At 46.0% G+C, this 16697-nt stretch overlaps 1 protein-coding gene across 2 annotated transcripts; it reads left to right on the forward strand.

Moving 5' to 3' along the window:
• Positions 1-4623: 4623 nt before the first annotated feature.
• SERPINC1 (serpin family C member 1) lies at positions 4624-12719 on the forward strand. 2 transcript variants are annotated; one of them, XM_079314251.1, is made up of 8 exons: positions 4624-4809; positions 5180-5357; positions 8440-8818; positions 10492-10707; positions 11015-11152; positions 11236-11629; positions 11942-12006; positions 12201-12719. In XM_079314251.1, exons 3-8 carry the CDS (start codon positions 8444-8446, stop codon positions 12372-12374), a joined length of 1362 nt encoding a protein of 453 aa, XP_079170377.1. In that variant the 5' UTR covers positions 4624-4809; positions 5180-5357; positions 8440-8443; the 3' UTR covers positions 12375-12719. The 2 variants fall into 2 exon arrangements, with proteins under 2 accessions (XP_079170377.1, XP_079170378.1); XM_079314252.1 differs by lacking the exons at positions 4624-4809; positions 5180-5357 and adding an exon at positions 5608-6008.
• The last annotated feature ends 3978 nt before the right edge of the window (positions 12720-16697 follow it).

The following is a 16697-nucleotide window of genomic DNA, read 5'->3' on the forward strand; positions in this document are numbered from 1 at the left end:
ATGCCATGGGAAGTGTGGCAAGCAAAGAGGCTGCAGCATTTTCTGAGATTTCCCAATATAAAGAGTGCATTGCAATGTGGATTTGTCTGCATCAGGAACATCACAGTCGTTCGATGCTTAAAATATGTGGCCATAATAATCAAAATTGGATGCCTGTAGCTTAGTGACATGAGTAATTAACTGATCTTTCCCAGGCAATCTTTGCAATTCCAGTGAATTCTTGCTAATTGCAAGATCTTCAGTGGTTGGGAAGGTTTAGGTGCCTCACTTCATCCAGCAAGGCAGCTTTGCTTGGATATACTGGTTGGATGTTTTCATAGGCCAGGAAAAAACTGTTTTGAAGATCTGCAAGTTTTAGGAAAACACAATTGTCCACTTCAATTTGAAAAATATGGTATTGGGAGAGACAGAAGCAACAGGTAGTGCAGTCTCTGGAAATAAAAAGCATTAGACGTGATGGAATTACATGTGAAATGTATATGGGGTAAATGTATCTGTAAGCAGAAGAAAAAAGAAAATATTGTGGAGTACTTGATGCTCAAGAAATTATTTGCTTCTTTGTAATGTTAAAAATATTTTATTAATAGTTCTGTGGCAGACACTACTCACAAGTCTTTGGCATCCAAACCAGATTGTATATCAGATGGATCCCACAACTGGATGTGTGCACTGACCTCTTTATTTGTAGCTTTTTAAAAATAAATCTGGCAGCAGCCTTAATAACTGCATGAAGCAACCTGAGAGGAAGCAATCTCGTTCACATCAGGCTGCTGTACAGCTCACAATTGGTACTGTTCACCTGCAGCCTCTCTAAGTGAAGCTGGTCAATACGGGCAAAACTAACCACTTTTAGAGTTTTTCCTAATTTTAAGGAGTTCCCATTCCCCCTTTAGCCTTTGCTGTGTAAGCAGCTTCCATGCTAAGAGCATCTTTCCTTGAAGTCAGCCACTGTTTTGTAGCTTGGCTATTTTTCCCTATTTTCTCTTAACTGGCAGCATTGTGTTAAGCCCGCCCCCCTTGTATTTGTTGCTATGGGGAGGAAGAGGTGAAGCAAGACGTGTGAGAGGAGGGAGGAAGAACTGTGGGATCTGTATGACACCTCCCACTTCTTTGATATCATCTACTTCCAGTTGTGGGATTTCTTGATATATGATTTTTTTTGTGGTTTTTGTAAGCCTAATTTTCTTTGATCTTGTTAGTTCCTTACAAGTCTCCCCGAGACATTCTGCAGTCATTATCACCTTTTTGGGTGGAATTTATTTTATTTTTTGGGTTGTTTGGTTTGTTTTTTTAAATAACTTTTTAACATTGGTGCATATATGCTTGGGATAGAGCTCATGTAATTATCCAATCGTATTGATTGTATGTGATTGTGCCCTGCAGAGGTATATTTAACAAAAAATAAAATAAAGGATAGTCTAGGTAATAAAGGAGACCATGAAATTTGTTGAGTCAGGTTATGAACTATTTCTTAAATTTACTTAGGATCCTAGATAAGTGAAATTCCATCTATTGTTCTCATGAATCAGTGCTAAACAAAATACTCATTCTCTCCTTGTGTTTTTCATTGCTTTTCTTCTCCTTCTGCTGTTTTCTTCCTTTCCTATTTCTCTTTTCCATAAACAAAATTCTCAATCCTTCATGGGAGTGGCTGACTCTGGGTTGATATTGTAGATATTTATTGTTTGTAACTATCAAAACATTATCAACAGGAGTGAAGTAGAATGTATGAGGAGAATTCCATAAATTGAATTCTTTGCAAGTTTGGGGGAATTATGAAGTCTTGTACATACAGACCTAGTCATGGGGGAGATGTTCAGAGGTACATGGGGAATTGCTATGTCTTTACCAGGAAAGTTTAGATGCTTTACTACCTTCTGGAAAAACTGACATAACCAGAGGAGTAGAACAAAGTTCTCTATATACAACTCCCTGTGTCTTTACTCCTACAATATATTTTTTAGACTTGAAAGAAAAAACCTTCTAGATTTTGTGCTGAAGTAGGACAGGATGCATTGAAGGAGGCAAAAAGCAAGAAGATCCAGAGATTTGAAAAATCAGTATTGGTTTTCTTTATTTAATTCTCAGACCTATAGAGCCAGTGGTGTCACTTTTGTGTGAAAGAGCAAGGAACCTACTGTACATGCATGGCAGTTATATGGAAAAAGCCATATGTTGAAATGCTATTTCTTCCCTCTTCACCTTGATTTTCTCTGTCTTAAAGCTGACTCAGCCTCACCTTGCTCTCACAGGGTGTCTGAGGATCCTTTGAATTGCAGATTGAACAAAAAAAGGTGGAAAAGTGATTCACTGGTTTGTAAATAGATGAAAGTGTCTACAAGGTCTTACCTGCTTTACTGTCAGCATTTATATTAAGTGATAAATTAATGAAGAACACTTCAAAATATCTCTTGTTTTCTGTCTGGGATGAATGTACATTCTTCTAAATTTTGTGTGAGGTGTAAGACTGTCAGGCCATCTGAGTAAGATTTTCACCAGCTCAAGGTGTGTGTGTTCTTTGCCAGGCTGGAGCATAAGAGATGCCAAATAGCAGCGAAGCCAGTGTGGCTCCTGGGTTTGGTGTGCTCTCTTCTGACTTCACCTGTAAACAAAGTGGCTCCTTCACTTGTTCACCAGAGGTGAACAAGAAAAGATACTCAAAATAATCAGTTTTGGTAATTGCTCAGAGAGTGCATATTTTAAAAGCAAGCCAGACCCTTCAGAGCAAGGACTGAGCCACATTTGTCTCATGATGAGCCTGGTTTGGAACTGGCCTTAAAGTGAAAATAAGGTTTGCTCCACAGTCTGCTTTGTGGTTTTTAGTCTTCTCCTTTCACACCTTTTTGTGGTCTTTAACAAGTAATTGTCTGTAAATCTGAAACTGGATGGAGCTACTGCTTTACTGAAAAACTGTTCTACTCCAGGGCAAGCACAGCCTTCTGCCCCTTGAGTTTGTGCATAATGTTCATTACTATTGTGTTTATTATTCTTGAGCCTGGGCACCATGGATCAAGGTAAGGTGTGTTTTGCTGGGCTGAAGCCCATCACTGCTCAGTATTAGGCCCCTCACACTCCCACACTTAATTGCTGGATGAGTCAAAGCATTCTGTTCCTATAAAGGAATTTTATTTAGTGGGAAGTCCAGCAGGAAACTAAGTTTCAGTTGGTGATAGTTTCCTTACCCTTTTTTCCACTAGTCTGAGGATTCAGGATCCTCATGTAGTGACTCACTTCAGAAGAGAAAAAAAGAGTTGAATTCCTACAGTGGCTGGATTTAAAAAGGAAGATCTGAAGCACTGTGGAGAGTCAGATCCCTCTGGAAGGAATTGGGTGTTCTGCATCGAGAGTGGGGAAACTCGCTGGGTTTCTGTATGAGGAGAACCTGTATGGCAGACCAGGCTCAAGTGGATGGTACCTGCTGGAATTTTTTCCCCTTTGGATATGGATAGCAGGATAGGAACAATCTTGAAAAGGCTAACTCATGAGATTCCTTGATCCCATCTTGCTCTGTGAGTGCAAGAGTCATTTCTCGTGTGCGTAGCCATGAGAGTCAACAGTGAACATCAAACACAAAACAAAATTAAAGCAATTTATTTTCCTCCTCACCAATCAGGTATGTTTAAGAACTGTTTATTTTCAGCTAAGATGTGTTCAGTTCTTTCTGTCCCTCCTTTCTCCTAACTGAACTCCAGCTCCCTGTCTCCAGGACTAAACATGTGGGAGAGACTAAAACCAAAGCATGATGCTTCACCACAGGCTGCCAGTTTTTGGTAATGGTTTTGAGCCTCTGATCTTTGCTTTGGGTCTGGGAGCAGCAGCTAGGGGAGAAAACCCTATATTCTATAGGGTTCTATGTTCTATATTAGAACAAACAAAGCATTTCACAGTTTGTATTAAGACACTGGCCATCTTGGGTGCTTCCTTAGGCATGGCTCTGCTCAGGTGTGAGTGCTGGGTTGTTGCTTAGAGCTAAACCAGCCATGAATTACCATTTACATGCCGCATTCAAAAGATAGATTTACTCAGCTACCCTAGAATAAATGCCCTGGGAGCTCTGTGGGATGTGCATAGTTGTTTGCTTTTAATTTTACTGCTTTAAACTACCTCTGAGCACTGGGTAAATGGAAACCTATGCTGTGGTGTCTGCCTGGGTATGAAGCATCCCTGATCATTCCGTAAACCCTGACATCTGTGAGCATGTCAGTTACTCAAAAAATTAAACCAGCAACCACCTGAAGTAGCAAGGTACAATATGTGACTCCTTCCGTTCTCATGGAGGACATTTTTTACATTACCCTTCAATTTATCTCCACAATCTCTGTCCCAATTAATTGTGTCCCATACTGATACAGTAGAATCTTTTACTTAACCCAAACCAGTTTGCAACTGCATTTTCCATTAAGGGAAAATGTTCCTCTCACTGGGGGCCAGGAACAGAACAGCTACAGCACCTGCTGAGCTAGTCTGATCCTGGGATTTGAAATCCAGGGGGCAATGCTGCAGAATTTGTAGAGCAGCTGCATCCTGGCTCAGAAATGGTGTTCAGTCCTGCTCACTACTCTGCCTTGAGAATCTGGGCAGGAGTTGGGGGAGCTGCTGTTACTCCTCAGCTTTCCAGCTGTGCAAGTGAAATGTTACAGAATCATTGAAAATCCCGGACTGGAAGGGACCCACCAAGATTACAGTCCAACTCCTAGCCCTGCACAGAGACTCCAACAATCCCACCCTGTGCCTGAAAGTGGTGTCCAAATGCTCCTGGATCTCTGGCAGTCTTGGAGCTGTAACCATTCCCTGGGGAGCCTGTTCTAGGTGAGTGTGTTTAAATTAAGATGGGATGTATTTGAAACTGCAGAATGTGAAGTGGGGCAATTTTTCCCAACTTGTGTGTGTTGAGGAAATGGGGGACAGGTGAAAGGGCTTGGGAATGGGGGAAACATTTTGCTTACTATAAGATCCAAAAATTAGATCTACAAATAGCTTATAAAATTTTTATTCAAACTCTTGAAAGGTTTGAGGTTTTTATCGTGGGATAAGCAGTTCATTTTCAGCAGAAACTGAGGGCCTGTGGCACTCGTGTGGGATAGGTGGTCAAACTCTCCTTTGTCAGATTGAACTTTAAAACCTCTTTCAAACTAAACATTGCCTTTTTTTTTCCTACTCTTTGCTTAACCTTCGGCAGCTGGTCATCAGCCTTTGGCCTTAGCATCCTACTCCCCTCCCACCATCCCTGCTGCCATCTCAGCTCTGTTTAGGCACAGAAATTCAGTGGGGAAACTTCTTTTGGCTCAAGGAAGACTATTCTCTCAAAAATTTGCATTTACCTCCTAAAAACAGAAGGGCTGGAGGTACAGGGGCAGGTAAGAGAAACAGATTTCACTCATCTTTCATTGCTAATTCCTGGAAACAGTTTCTTTTTCCTTAGTAGGAGCCTGTGAATTTTAGCTGCTGCCAGAGTGGCTTTTTGCTGTGTTAGAGAGGATCCTCCCACCTTAGTTGTCATGACAGCTGGTTTTCTAAATTGTCAGGCTGGGCTTATCCCCAGCCTGCAGCAGTCATGGTGTGGGGGGCAGTTAATGAAGTCAGGATGCCCTGAGTAATTGCTGGCTGTGAGAGAGCACTGCTGGTATGCTTTGGTCTCTGGTTATGGGGTGTGAGGCAGTGAGGAAAGTTTCTCAAGAGCAAAATTAATCTCAAAATAGTTTGAGCTATTTTGCATTAGCTGGGCTGTGTAGCACAGAGTGTGAGTGCTGTGGGACGTTCCCACCACCACCAGTAGCCCCAGTAGGTTCAGTAGGTTGGGTGCTGGGAGTCTTCAAGCCCAGTTACCATCCTGTCCTGTAGCCATGGAACAGTGGGATGGAAGTGGTGTGTGCTGGTGAGAGTCCAACCATGTTGCACAACAACTGAAGGATCGGAGAGTTTTTCAGTGCTTCCTCAGAGCCTTCTGATTTTGAGCTGAATCAGCAACTTGTTTCTTGGCTTTCTCCACTTTTTGTTGCTTCACTCTTGTAAGAAACTTTTCTAATTTCTACATTCCCCCTTGCCAATAACCCCTTTCAGGCAGTGCTGTTGAGGGAATACTTTTGGTATCCTTCCAGGCTGACACAGGAGTAAGTGTCAGTGCTGCAGAGGAAAAGGGAGCGTTGAGGAGCTGTGGGGGGAGGAGGTGTGGGTTTTGGCCAATTGCTACCACAAAGAGCTGCTCTAAGAAACAGCAGGGACTCTTGCCTGTAAGAGACAACATTGGATGTGTCAGAGGCTGGGTCAGCCTTAATGGATGGTAAAGCAGATTTAAGGCACTAGCATAAAGTCCTGTATCTTACTTGAATTGATGGAGTCTGGACTTTATTGCAGAGAAAAAACAGGGAGTCTTTCTCATTCAATGAGGACAGGGTGAGGATGGAGGTGCCCTCCCCACTCTTGTGCTTTGGCTTTTAAACATGAGATTAGATTAGCAGCACTTTGTGTGATGGCAAGCACCACAAAATGCTTCTGGCTTGGCAGAAGCAGGTGTTTGTCCTTTACAGAGAGGGTCAGGACATACCTTTCCCTGGAGGTGTGTGGAGTGACAGGACAGGGTGAGGATGTCCTTTCAATGCTGGCTGCAAGTGCATTGGTGCTGCTGGAGCTGCCAGACCAAGTGTTGGGTGAGGGAGGGCTGCTGCAGGCAGTGAAGGGCTCTGCTCCTGGCCCCAGGATTGCAGAACTCTGGACTGTGTCTGGCTTGTTGCTGGCTGACTTTTCCTGTGGAATTGAAAGGTTTGGAAGAACAGCACTTTCGTGAGTATGTTCAATTGTCTTAATATTTTTCCTGTCTCTTGGCCTGGGTGTTGCTTTTTGGTGTTCTAATTGGTTAACTTCCCTCCCTTTTTAGATTTTTTTTACCCTTTGTGGTGTTGCATTTGTCCTGAACCTTTCACGAGATAATCTGTGTCACCACCTGTGAGAGCTGGCCATGGCCTGAGCGAGTTTCTGCTGTTTTGCTGTGCTATCATATGGCCTTGATGCTCCAGACAGTCTTGGTGCCAGATGAGGTAGTTTCTGCTTTTGCAGAGGAGCTGGAGCACAGATGAAGCCATTGGCCAAGAGCTCAGGGAGGGGGTTGTGGAAGAGCCCAGAGGTCTCTTATACCAGTCAGCCTTTGATCTGCTTCCTCTTTCCTCCAGTGGGTGCTGGTCCACCAGCCCTGGAAGATCACACCTATGGAGGTCACCAGTGCTAAATGCAGGTGGCTTACAATTTAGTTTCTCAGAAGGCAATTCTTGGTAACCATGGCAGTGAGTATATGGAAGCAGGCAGAGACTTACCTGACTTAGACTCATGTTTGAAAAAATGCCCTGTAGCAGGCAAGACCTGGGCAGGCTGCCAGGGCAGGCAGCCCCTCCCAGTGGCTGTTTCCCAAACTGTCGTGGCTGTGGTGCTTGAGGTTCCTCCCATGGGGTACATCAACAAAGCAGTCATGCAAAGGGCATCTTGGAACCACAGTGTGCATCATGTTCTGTCAGCCCTGGGATGGCTCATGAGGCCTTTCTAACAGAGCTGGGATGAAGGGATTTATGAGGAAATTATTCCCTGTGAAGGTGGTGAGGCCCTGCCACAGGATGCCCATAGAATCTGTGGCTGCCCCATCTCTGGAAGTGTCCAAGGTCAAGTTGGATGGGGCTTGGAACAGCAACAAGTGAAGGTGTCCCATCTGTGGCAGGGGATGCAAGTAGGTAATATTTAAGGTTCCTTTTAACTGAAACCATTCTGAGGTTCAGTGTGCTTTAGCAGAGGGAAAAATACAAATTATCTCTCTCTTGCTGGGAGATTTTCAGAGACCTGCTTTTTCTGAAACACAGTCATTATGAGTAGCCTGCAGTCTTTGGATACTAAGGACAACCAGTGTGCATTGAGGTGGTATGAACTTTGGACAGGAGTTAGTGTGATGCACCAGCTACACCATACATGCTTTTGGGGGATTACAGATGCTCGGTCCATGGAGGGACCAACTTCCTTGGAGACCTTTTCCTTGTCACCTTTTTTCTCTGCCATAGTATCTCCTACATCAGTTACTGAAAAGTGCTGTAAAGCTGAGGGGAGCCTGGAGAGTCCTTAATGCTGTAGCCACCTCACTGATCAATGGGGAGGACTCAAAATTTCAACTCGTCCATTTTGGTACAAACTTGTCAGGGCTGAACCTGCTACTTAAAAAAGAGGGGCCCCAGGTCGCTGGGAAAACAGTGGTTTTAGTGTATTGCTTCTGAAAGCATTGTGTGATCACAGGCAGCCCTGTCCTGCTAGCTGTCTGTCCTGGTTTATCCTGCAGGTCCAGGACCAAGGGATGGTTGGAGAGGACTGTGGGGCTCCTGTCACTGGGATGTTGGCTGGAACAGGCCTGCAGGCTGCAGGGCTTCAGGGACAGGCAGCTCAGAGTCTAAGCTCTCTCTCTGCTTCCAGGACAATGCATCTCTTGGTGGTGTGTCTGCTCAGTGTCTGGGGGCTGGCTGCCCCTGAGCACTACACCGTGGAGGATATCTGCACCGCCAAGCCCCGTGACATCCCGGTGAACCCCATCTGCATCTATCGCAACCCTGACAAGAAGCTGCAGGAGGGTGAGGGGCAGGAGCCAGCCAAGGACAAGCTCCCAGAGTCCACCAACCCACGGGTCTGGGAGCTGTCAAAAGCCAACTCTCGCTTCGCCGTCGTCTTCTACAAGTACCTGGCTGACTCCAAGGACAATGGGGAAAACATCTTCATGTCACCCCTCAGCATTTCCACAGCCTTCGCCATGACCAAGCTCGGAGCCTGTGGCAGCACCCTCCAGCAGCTCATGGAGGTTGGTGGGGATTCCTCAGCCTTTTCCTGTAGCAGGTCTGAAAGACAGGAAAGATGATCATGGCTAGTGGCTACTCTCAGGGTCAGGATGGCTCCTTGCCTTGGGAAGGAAGTCCCAAGTTGGAAGAACCTTAAAACTCATCTCATTCTACCCTGTGCCATGGGCAGGGACACCTTCCACTAGAGCAGGTTGCTCCAAGCCCCATCTCTGGATTTGTTTAGATCCCAGCTCTTTCCCCTACCTCCCTATTTGGATCCAGCATTCCTGAGTTTGAGAGCTTAGTTGTGGTCTGGAGGAAAGGAAGCCCATTTAGAAGGTGAAGGAAGGGAACGGCAACAGTTTGTTTCTTTTTCCTTATGTAAAAAGCAGAAAAAAAACATTATATGAAGTCCTGTGGGCAGAGGGACTTTTTCATATTCCTTTTCTCTCTTCCTTGGGACAAAACTCACACACAAGGAGACCTTGCAGTCCACCTGACTTCCAGAGCAGGAGAGCCTGTACATGGGGAGCCTCTCCCTCCACATGTTGGCCCTATATTTAGGGGATAGTTCTGATCCCAGAATGAGATAATTCTGAGTTCTGGCTCTTCCATGTAACTAATTTAACTCCCTGACTGTCCCAGCATCCTTCTCAATGTCAGACCCACACACCCTGACAACTCACCTGCCATGTTTGATGCTGCCCTTACCTTTTTCTCCATTTGGAGACCTCAACTCAGAGGAGCCTTTCTCCCTGCTATGAGGTGGTGTGAATCAAACTGCTCTGCTTGTCCCCTCTCTTGCTGTCCTTACAGATCCTACCTCTGGAACAGCCTGGGTGGAGAAGCTATAACCACATCTCCAAAATCATCACTTGTGTGTTTCCCTCTGGGCAGCCCTTCCCACTGGAAGGGGAGCCTACACCTTTGAGCCACCTACACCTGCCTCCTAATCCCCCTTTTTCCTATGAAATGGCTGCTAACACCAGCTTTGCCTTACAGGAAACAGTGTCAAAGATCTTGGAGGTTAATAAAGAGCAATATCTTGTGGGATTTTTTGTGCCTTAAAGCCCTGAGGTTGGATAGCAGTAGACAATTTATAATTGTCCTCCCAGCTGAGAACAGATAAAAAATTCCCTGTGCTGCAAAAATCTACCCTCAAAATGATTGCCACATATTCCCATTGCCTGTAAAAATAGATGAGATGTACCAGAAGTACTCAGCAGGGTATGAGAGCTCCTCCTGGGAAGGAGCAGCCTTTAGCATTGTCACAGGAAGGTTTAGCACATGTGAGTCCACCCATGACCTGGTATGACCCAAGAGCTGCTTCTAGGCCCTGTGGGTGCAACGCTCATCTCTGGAGTGTGCTAAGGGGTTATGAGCACTGTGTTAATTTTAGAAGCACTTCAAGGGGAAGCTGTCAAAGGCAGGGTATAGAGAGCAAGAAAACTGGTGCTGGAAAGAGGAGCAGAGCTCCACATCTGAGCAGAGTCTAATCCTCCATTTGGATTCTCCAAAGGAGGATTTGGGCTGGTGATGTGTTGATTTTCCATAGATTTGGGCTCCCACACATGGAGGGGGAAGCTCTGTGGGCCTGCAGATTTGTTGGTGTTGAGGCAAAGGCTGCACCACCATTTCCTCTGGGGCCCAGGAGCATAAGATTCCTCATGGATTCCTTGTTGCTGTTGTTGTCCAGGTCTTTCGATTTGACACCATTTCGGAGAAGACCTCGGATCAGATCCATTTCTTCTTTGCCAAGTTGAACTGCCGCCTTTACAAGAAAGCAAACAAATCCTCAGAGCTGGTATCAGCCAACCGTCTCTTCGGGGAGAAATCCTTGGTCTTTAATGAGACCTACCAGAACATCAGTGAAATTGTTTATGGAGCAAAGCTCTGGCCCTTGAACTTCAAAGTGAGTTTTAACTATTCAGGGTTTTGCTTTTTTTGTTTGGTTCCACCCCCCACCCCCAGTCCATCCCTGTCTTTTGCCAAGAGGTGCTCTGCTCTGGGTGTGGGGGACACGAGTGAAAGCAGCAGGGAATCTGGGATGCAGCTTCTCTTGCTTCAGCTCACCTTAACCACAGCCACATCCCCACTAATCATGCCTAAGCTTCATTGTCCTCCCCCATCACATATCCTGTGAACCTGTATCATGCAGAAGGGGTGCAAAGATGTGCTTAAAACCCTTGGCTTAACCATTTTTTGCTCTCTTCCTTTAGGAGAAACCAGAACTTTCCAGGCAGATCATTAATGAGTGGGTGGCTAATAAGACAGAGAGGCGCATTACAGAAGTGATCCCAGAAAGTGGTATTGATGATCTCACAGTCTTGGTCCTGGTCAACACCATTTATTTTAAGGTACAGCTAACAAAACTGGGGAGCAGCACACTTCCCTGGAGGAGACATGGTGCTCATGTTTGTTTTCCCCCTCTCCTTTTCAGGGGCATTGGAAATCGCAGTTCCCAGCTCCAAACACAAAACTGGATGTATTTCATAAAGCCAGTGGTGAGACCTGCCAAGTCCCAACTATGTACCAGGAGTCCAAGTTCCACCACGCATTCATCCCCCAGGACAAAGTCCAGGTGCTGGAGCTGCCTTACAAAGGGGATGACATTACCATGGTGCTGGTGCTGCCCAGTGCTGGGACACCACTGCAGGAGGTGGAGCGAGAGCTGACATCGGAGAAGCTGCAGGGCTGGATAGATTCCATGAAGGAGATGTCTCTCTTCGTGTACCTCCCTCGCTTCCGCGTCGAGGACAGCTTCAGTGTCAAGGAAAAGCTGAGGAAAATGGGGCTGGAAGATCTCTTCAGCCCAGAAAACGCCAGACTCCCAGGTGAGATGTGGAGATGGGGCCGTGCAGGGTGGAGGTGAGGGCAGTAGGAGCAGCACCACATGAGGAATGGGAACATGAAAGCATTTACATGTTGCTACAGTCAGTGATGGACTGGTAAAGTCCCACCATGGACACTCAGCCCTGCTCTGCACTGAGGACATGGCAGTTTAGCAGTTTAGCACATGGGGGAGAATGTTTTTGTTTCAGGACAGCCATGCCTTCTGCCTGATCCCAGGAATGAAGGATGGGAAAATGTTCTTTCTTGAGCTCTCTCTAAACTCACAGTTCTACCTGTGTGTTTTCGTATTTCAGGCATCATTGCAGAGGGCCGCACAGACCTGTATGTGTCTGAGGCTTTCCACAAAGCCTTCCTGGAGGTGAGCCTTGTTTTGTGCCAATGTGTCTTCCTCTTGCTAAAGGGAAAATAATAGCTCTGAACCTACAATGTTCACTTCTCAGCAGTCTGGGGCTCTGGAGGGAGGCTGGCCCCTGCTTTCTGTAGAGGAGGAGGGTGAGCCCTCTCCATGCTGCATAATGCCTGTGATTTAATCCCATCTTCCTTCCTTGGCAGGTGAATGAAGAAGGCAGTGAGGCCTCAGCTGCTACAGCTGTCACTATCTCTGGCCGCTCCTTCCCTATGAACAGAAAAATCTTCAATGCCAACAGGCCCTTCCTGCTTTTCATCCGGGAAGCTGCCCTCAACACCATCATCTTCATGGGCAGGATAGCTGATCCTTGCTCCTAAAGGGGCTGGTAGGGCCTCACTGCTGCCTCCTCTGCCTCAGGAGAAGGGAAGGTGGGGTATTGCCACAAAGCATAGGCTGCCCCTGGGGCTGTTGGTCTTGCTGTTCGGTGCCAGCTGCAGGGAGGGGCTGCATCCAGCTGGGCTGTCCCTGCTCTTCCCTGCCATGGCAAGTGAGGGGGCTCATAACTCACCTCACCTGTCCTGTCCTCTGTGGCAAGGAAAGCTGAATTTCCTCTGGCACCACTATTTTTGTGGCACCCAAGTCCAGCATTGCTGTCCTTCCTGTGCCCAACCCTCTGTACCTCTGATGGCTTGGTTCATTAAAACCTATAGATCTGTATGTAACAGACTGCTCTCTGAATGCACAGTTTACACTAAGCCACTTCCTAGAGTTTTTAAAATTCTTCTTTTACAACAAATGGGGCCCCACACCAGAAGGGTGAGTGGAACAGCATCAGCCATAAGGCTTGTTCTGGCTGGGCCAGGAACACCCTTGTGCAGCTCCACATAGGTGGAAGAGCTGCCAAACTGCTGTGCCCTGCCTGCCAGCAGCTCTGGTGTGTCCTATGTGCCCAGGCACTGAGAGTCACAGTGACAGTCTTGCATAGCCAAGGCTTTGGAACTCTGTTTTAATATTAAGATTTAATCTAAAAATTACTATAGCAACAGTGCCCATGAGCCATGACAGTGCCCAGGTAAGGTAACCGGTACCCGTAGCTTTGATAAAAATGTATTATTTCACCTGCAAGTTTCCTGCAGGAGCTGAGGTGTCCTGGTCTGCTGCCAGGCCACACGTGATCAGACCTCTTGTCTTCTCAGGGTGGCTGTACTGCTGTAGGGTCTTTGGCAGGGCTGTCCTGAAGATGCAGATTTCTCCATTTCAGCAGCTGTTTCAAACCAGACAGTGAAAGCACAGTTCCTGTCCTCAGGAGGTGATGGAAATGGTGTGTGCAGTGAGTTGCACTCTCCAGTGGGCCATTTGCTCTGGATTTTGTAGGACCAGTGAAATATCCACCTTAGTAAAGACTTCTCTTGGCAGGAATTGCCATGGCAGCCAAGCAGTGAGTGACTTAACTCGGACAAAGCTGGTACTGATATTGATCACTGGGTCTCTAGTTTTGGAAGCTATCAGGGGTCTGATCTTTTCCTAGCAGGACTGTTTCAGCATCTGTGCAAGCAGTGTGTGACTGGGACATGGAGAGCCACCTCCTCCATTGTCCCAGGGGCTATGACAAACCACACACACCTGTGAGGTGTCCTTCAGAGGCTCCTTGTACATGCTCCCCTGGAGCAGGACCTTGGAAAGAAGCTGTGACAGGCTGCCACCCTGGGAGAAAAGGGCTGAAATTTTGAAATTAAGAGTTCAGAAAGCAGCTCTTCCTCCCCTGCCCCCCTCTGGCAGTTACCACTGTGGCTTTTCCTGCTGGATCCCATCTTCTGCCTGTTAGCATCACTGAGAGACAACCTCCTGTAATCTCTGCCTCTTCCAGCTGTGCTCCAGGCTGTGGAGGTGGACACTGGTGAAAGAGGAGGGCTGAGGAAGTGCCTGGGTCTCCCCAGCATGGCACTGAGCCACAATGCTTCTCCTGCCATAGGCAGCTAGAAAAAACATCCAAAACTTGGCTTGCAGAAAGAGCACAGGGCTTGTTCATCCCAGGGAAACTCGAAAGGGCTGAGTCTGCTGAAGAGGTAAGACAAAACTCATCCAAAAAAGACAGAGGCCATCTGAGTTGCCAGGAACAGCAGCCTGGCATTGTGCAACCTCTCTCAAGTTGCTCAGCTTAGGAAGTGTGGAGCTGCCCACAGCTGGGACCAGGCAGAAAATCCACGCTGGGTAAGGACCAGTCAGCTCTAAGACACAGACAAGGATCTGAGTATTAAACCATTTAATTCTCATACCACTCACATGCATAATGTTCTTTTACACAGTGCTAAAAGAAAGAAGAAAATGCTTTTTTTTTCTTTTTAATACAAACAGAATTTCAAGTATACATTTATAGAATTTTCCAAGATTCTTACCCAAGTTGCTAAGTTTTCATTCACATTGTTCTTAAAGCTGTCCAACAAGAGCGCTTTTTGCTAAACTGCTTTCAATGCAATTGTACAGTCCCCTCTACCTTGGTTTTATTCCCCCTTTCCCAACTCTGGTTCCCCTGCCACCCCTGCCCACCCCCCTCCAGCAGTGCTGGCTGTCCCTGGACACAATGGCCATGGAGCTTCTGTTTGCCAGTGCCTGCTGGAAAAGGGAAGCAGTTATAGAGGACCAGTTTGGAAACAGCTTGGAAAATTACTGAAGAACAGTCTGATATCCACAATTTACAGCAGGCTTCAGCCTACTCCAGACTAGTCTCAACACTGACTTCTTTTTTTTTGTGAAATAAGGACTGCAACCAAAAATAAAATAAAATAATAAAAAAGAATAATTAGTACAGCAGGAAATCTCTTAACTGTGAAAGTAAGTCTTGAGTGTTATGACACCTGTCCTAAAAAGGTTTGATTTATAGGTCACTAGTTGAAGGTGACAGCACAATTTCTGTTACCAATGGTTACTCTGCAAACCAGCTCAGAGCAGAATCAATGTGGGACACACAAACTTGGATTAAAAAAGAAAAAAAAAAAAAAACCAAACAAACAGAACTGACAAGGGCTCCATATTCATGTTATGGAAAAACCCCACAACCCCAGTAACAGCTTTCTCCTGGCTTTGCTGTTCAGCTTAGCTGGGTTGTAACTGGGTGCAACTTCTGACCTGTTAAAAAACGGGGTTTAAATCTTCTTGACAGGCAAAGGGTGGGTTTCTCTTGACAGATCAGGAAGTCTCCTGCCAGCCACCAGCCCCAGCAGTGCCTGGGCACAGCGGTGGGGGCCGTGTGGGCCCGGGGGGCTGCTGGAGGTAGAGCTGCCATGCCAAGCTCTGGCAGCATTGCTCCCCCCGAGCTGTGGCTGCCCAGGAGCTGCCTGCCCATACAGCTGTGTCCCAGCCAGCCACAGCTGTACTCCTCGGACGAGTTAAAGTGCATTGCGGCAGAAAAGGGTTTGCTTTTGCTTTTTTTTTAATTTTTTTTTTTTTTTTAAGAGGAACCTATTTAAAGTGCTGTTCTAGTTTGGAAAGGGACTCTGTTTAGAAAAAAAATGGCACCTTTTCACATGAGAGATTAACTCTCTGTATGTGTGTATATATATATATATATATATAAATTTGCAGAGTCAGGTCTGCTGACTAATGAACAACGTATAAAAGTGTTTGTATTTTATCTTATTGCTTTTTTTTTTTTTTTTTTTAACTGCTGCCTGCTGCCTTGGAAGCAGGAGGGAGATGGATTCTCCTTTTACCTTCCCCACCATTAACTGATTTCCCAGTGCAGGAATGTGGTCTCATAGCTCTGGCCCAGGGGACAGTTTACTGTCACACAGCACACAGGAGGTGACAAAGTCCCCCTGAACTGTCACAGCCCCATGGCCAACCTGCAAAGGGTCACAGCAAGGAACTGGAGGCCAAGAAGGACTGTGGAGCCCGAGGGACTCCCGTTGCTCCTGCCAGATGCCATTTTCATTAGAGTCACTTTACAGAGCAGACTTGCATTTCTGAAACACAGAGGTAAGGAAAACAAATATCTTTAAAGTGAAAGCTTTGCTGCTAGAGTGTGTAGTGTGGTAACCTCAGCACTCCAAGAGAGAGAGGTAGTTACTGTCCTGTGAATACACTGCTGCTTAATGCGACTCCATTTCTGGAGTGATTGCTTAAAAAAAAAAAAAGAAAAAAAAAAAAAGGAAAAAATCCTGTGCTCTTTATTAAGTTATCCCAGTTAAATCTTTCTGGTGAAGATGTACTTGACTACTTTCTCTAAGAGGCTTTTGTATTTTAGAAATTGATTGTCAGTTAGGTTCGTTACAAGATGAAATTTGATTAGCAAATTGCTATACAAAGCTACTTCCCTTGTTGCTCTTAAAATTTCTCTCCCACTACTCAGCTATCCTTGCCCAGTTTGGGGGTCACATCCCATCTGCTCCTGCAATAGGACAGCATTTCCTGCTCTGAGCAGTTTTAATGTAAAAAACCAAAGTTTTAAAAAGAGCTACAGATATCATATTCACAGTGTTGTGCAGGAAAGGTGGGGTGACACCAGGGAAACAAGGGGAGCTCTGGGGACAATGGGGCCACAGCTCATGTGAGCTTCAGTTAGTGTTTAGCACACTGGAGGCTTGGGAAAACTGCATTCATTCCCTTCCCTTTTCAGACTAAAGCAGTGCTTTGAATACCTTGCTTCCATTTCCACGAATTAACATCTGATCCAGTTCTCCCATCCTTCGCTAATTCTCCCT

The sequence above is a fragment of the Erithacus rubecula genome, assembly GCF_903797595.1.
Source record: "Erithacus rubecula genome assembly, chromosome: 10".
Taxonomy (NCBI): Eukaryota; Metazoa; Chordata; class Aves; order Passeriformes; family Muscicapidae; genus Erithacus; species Erithacus rubecula.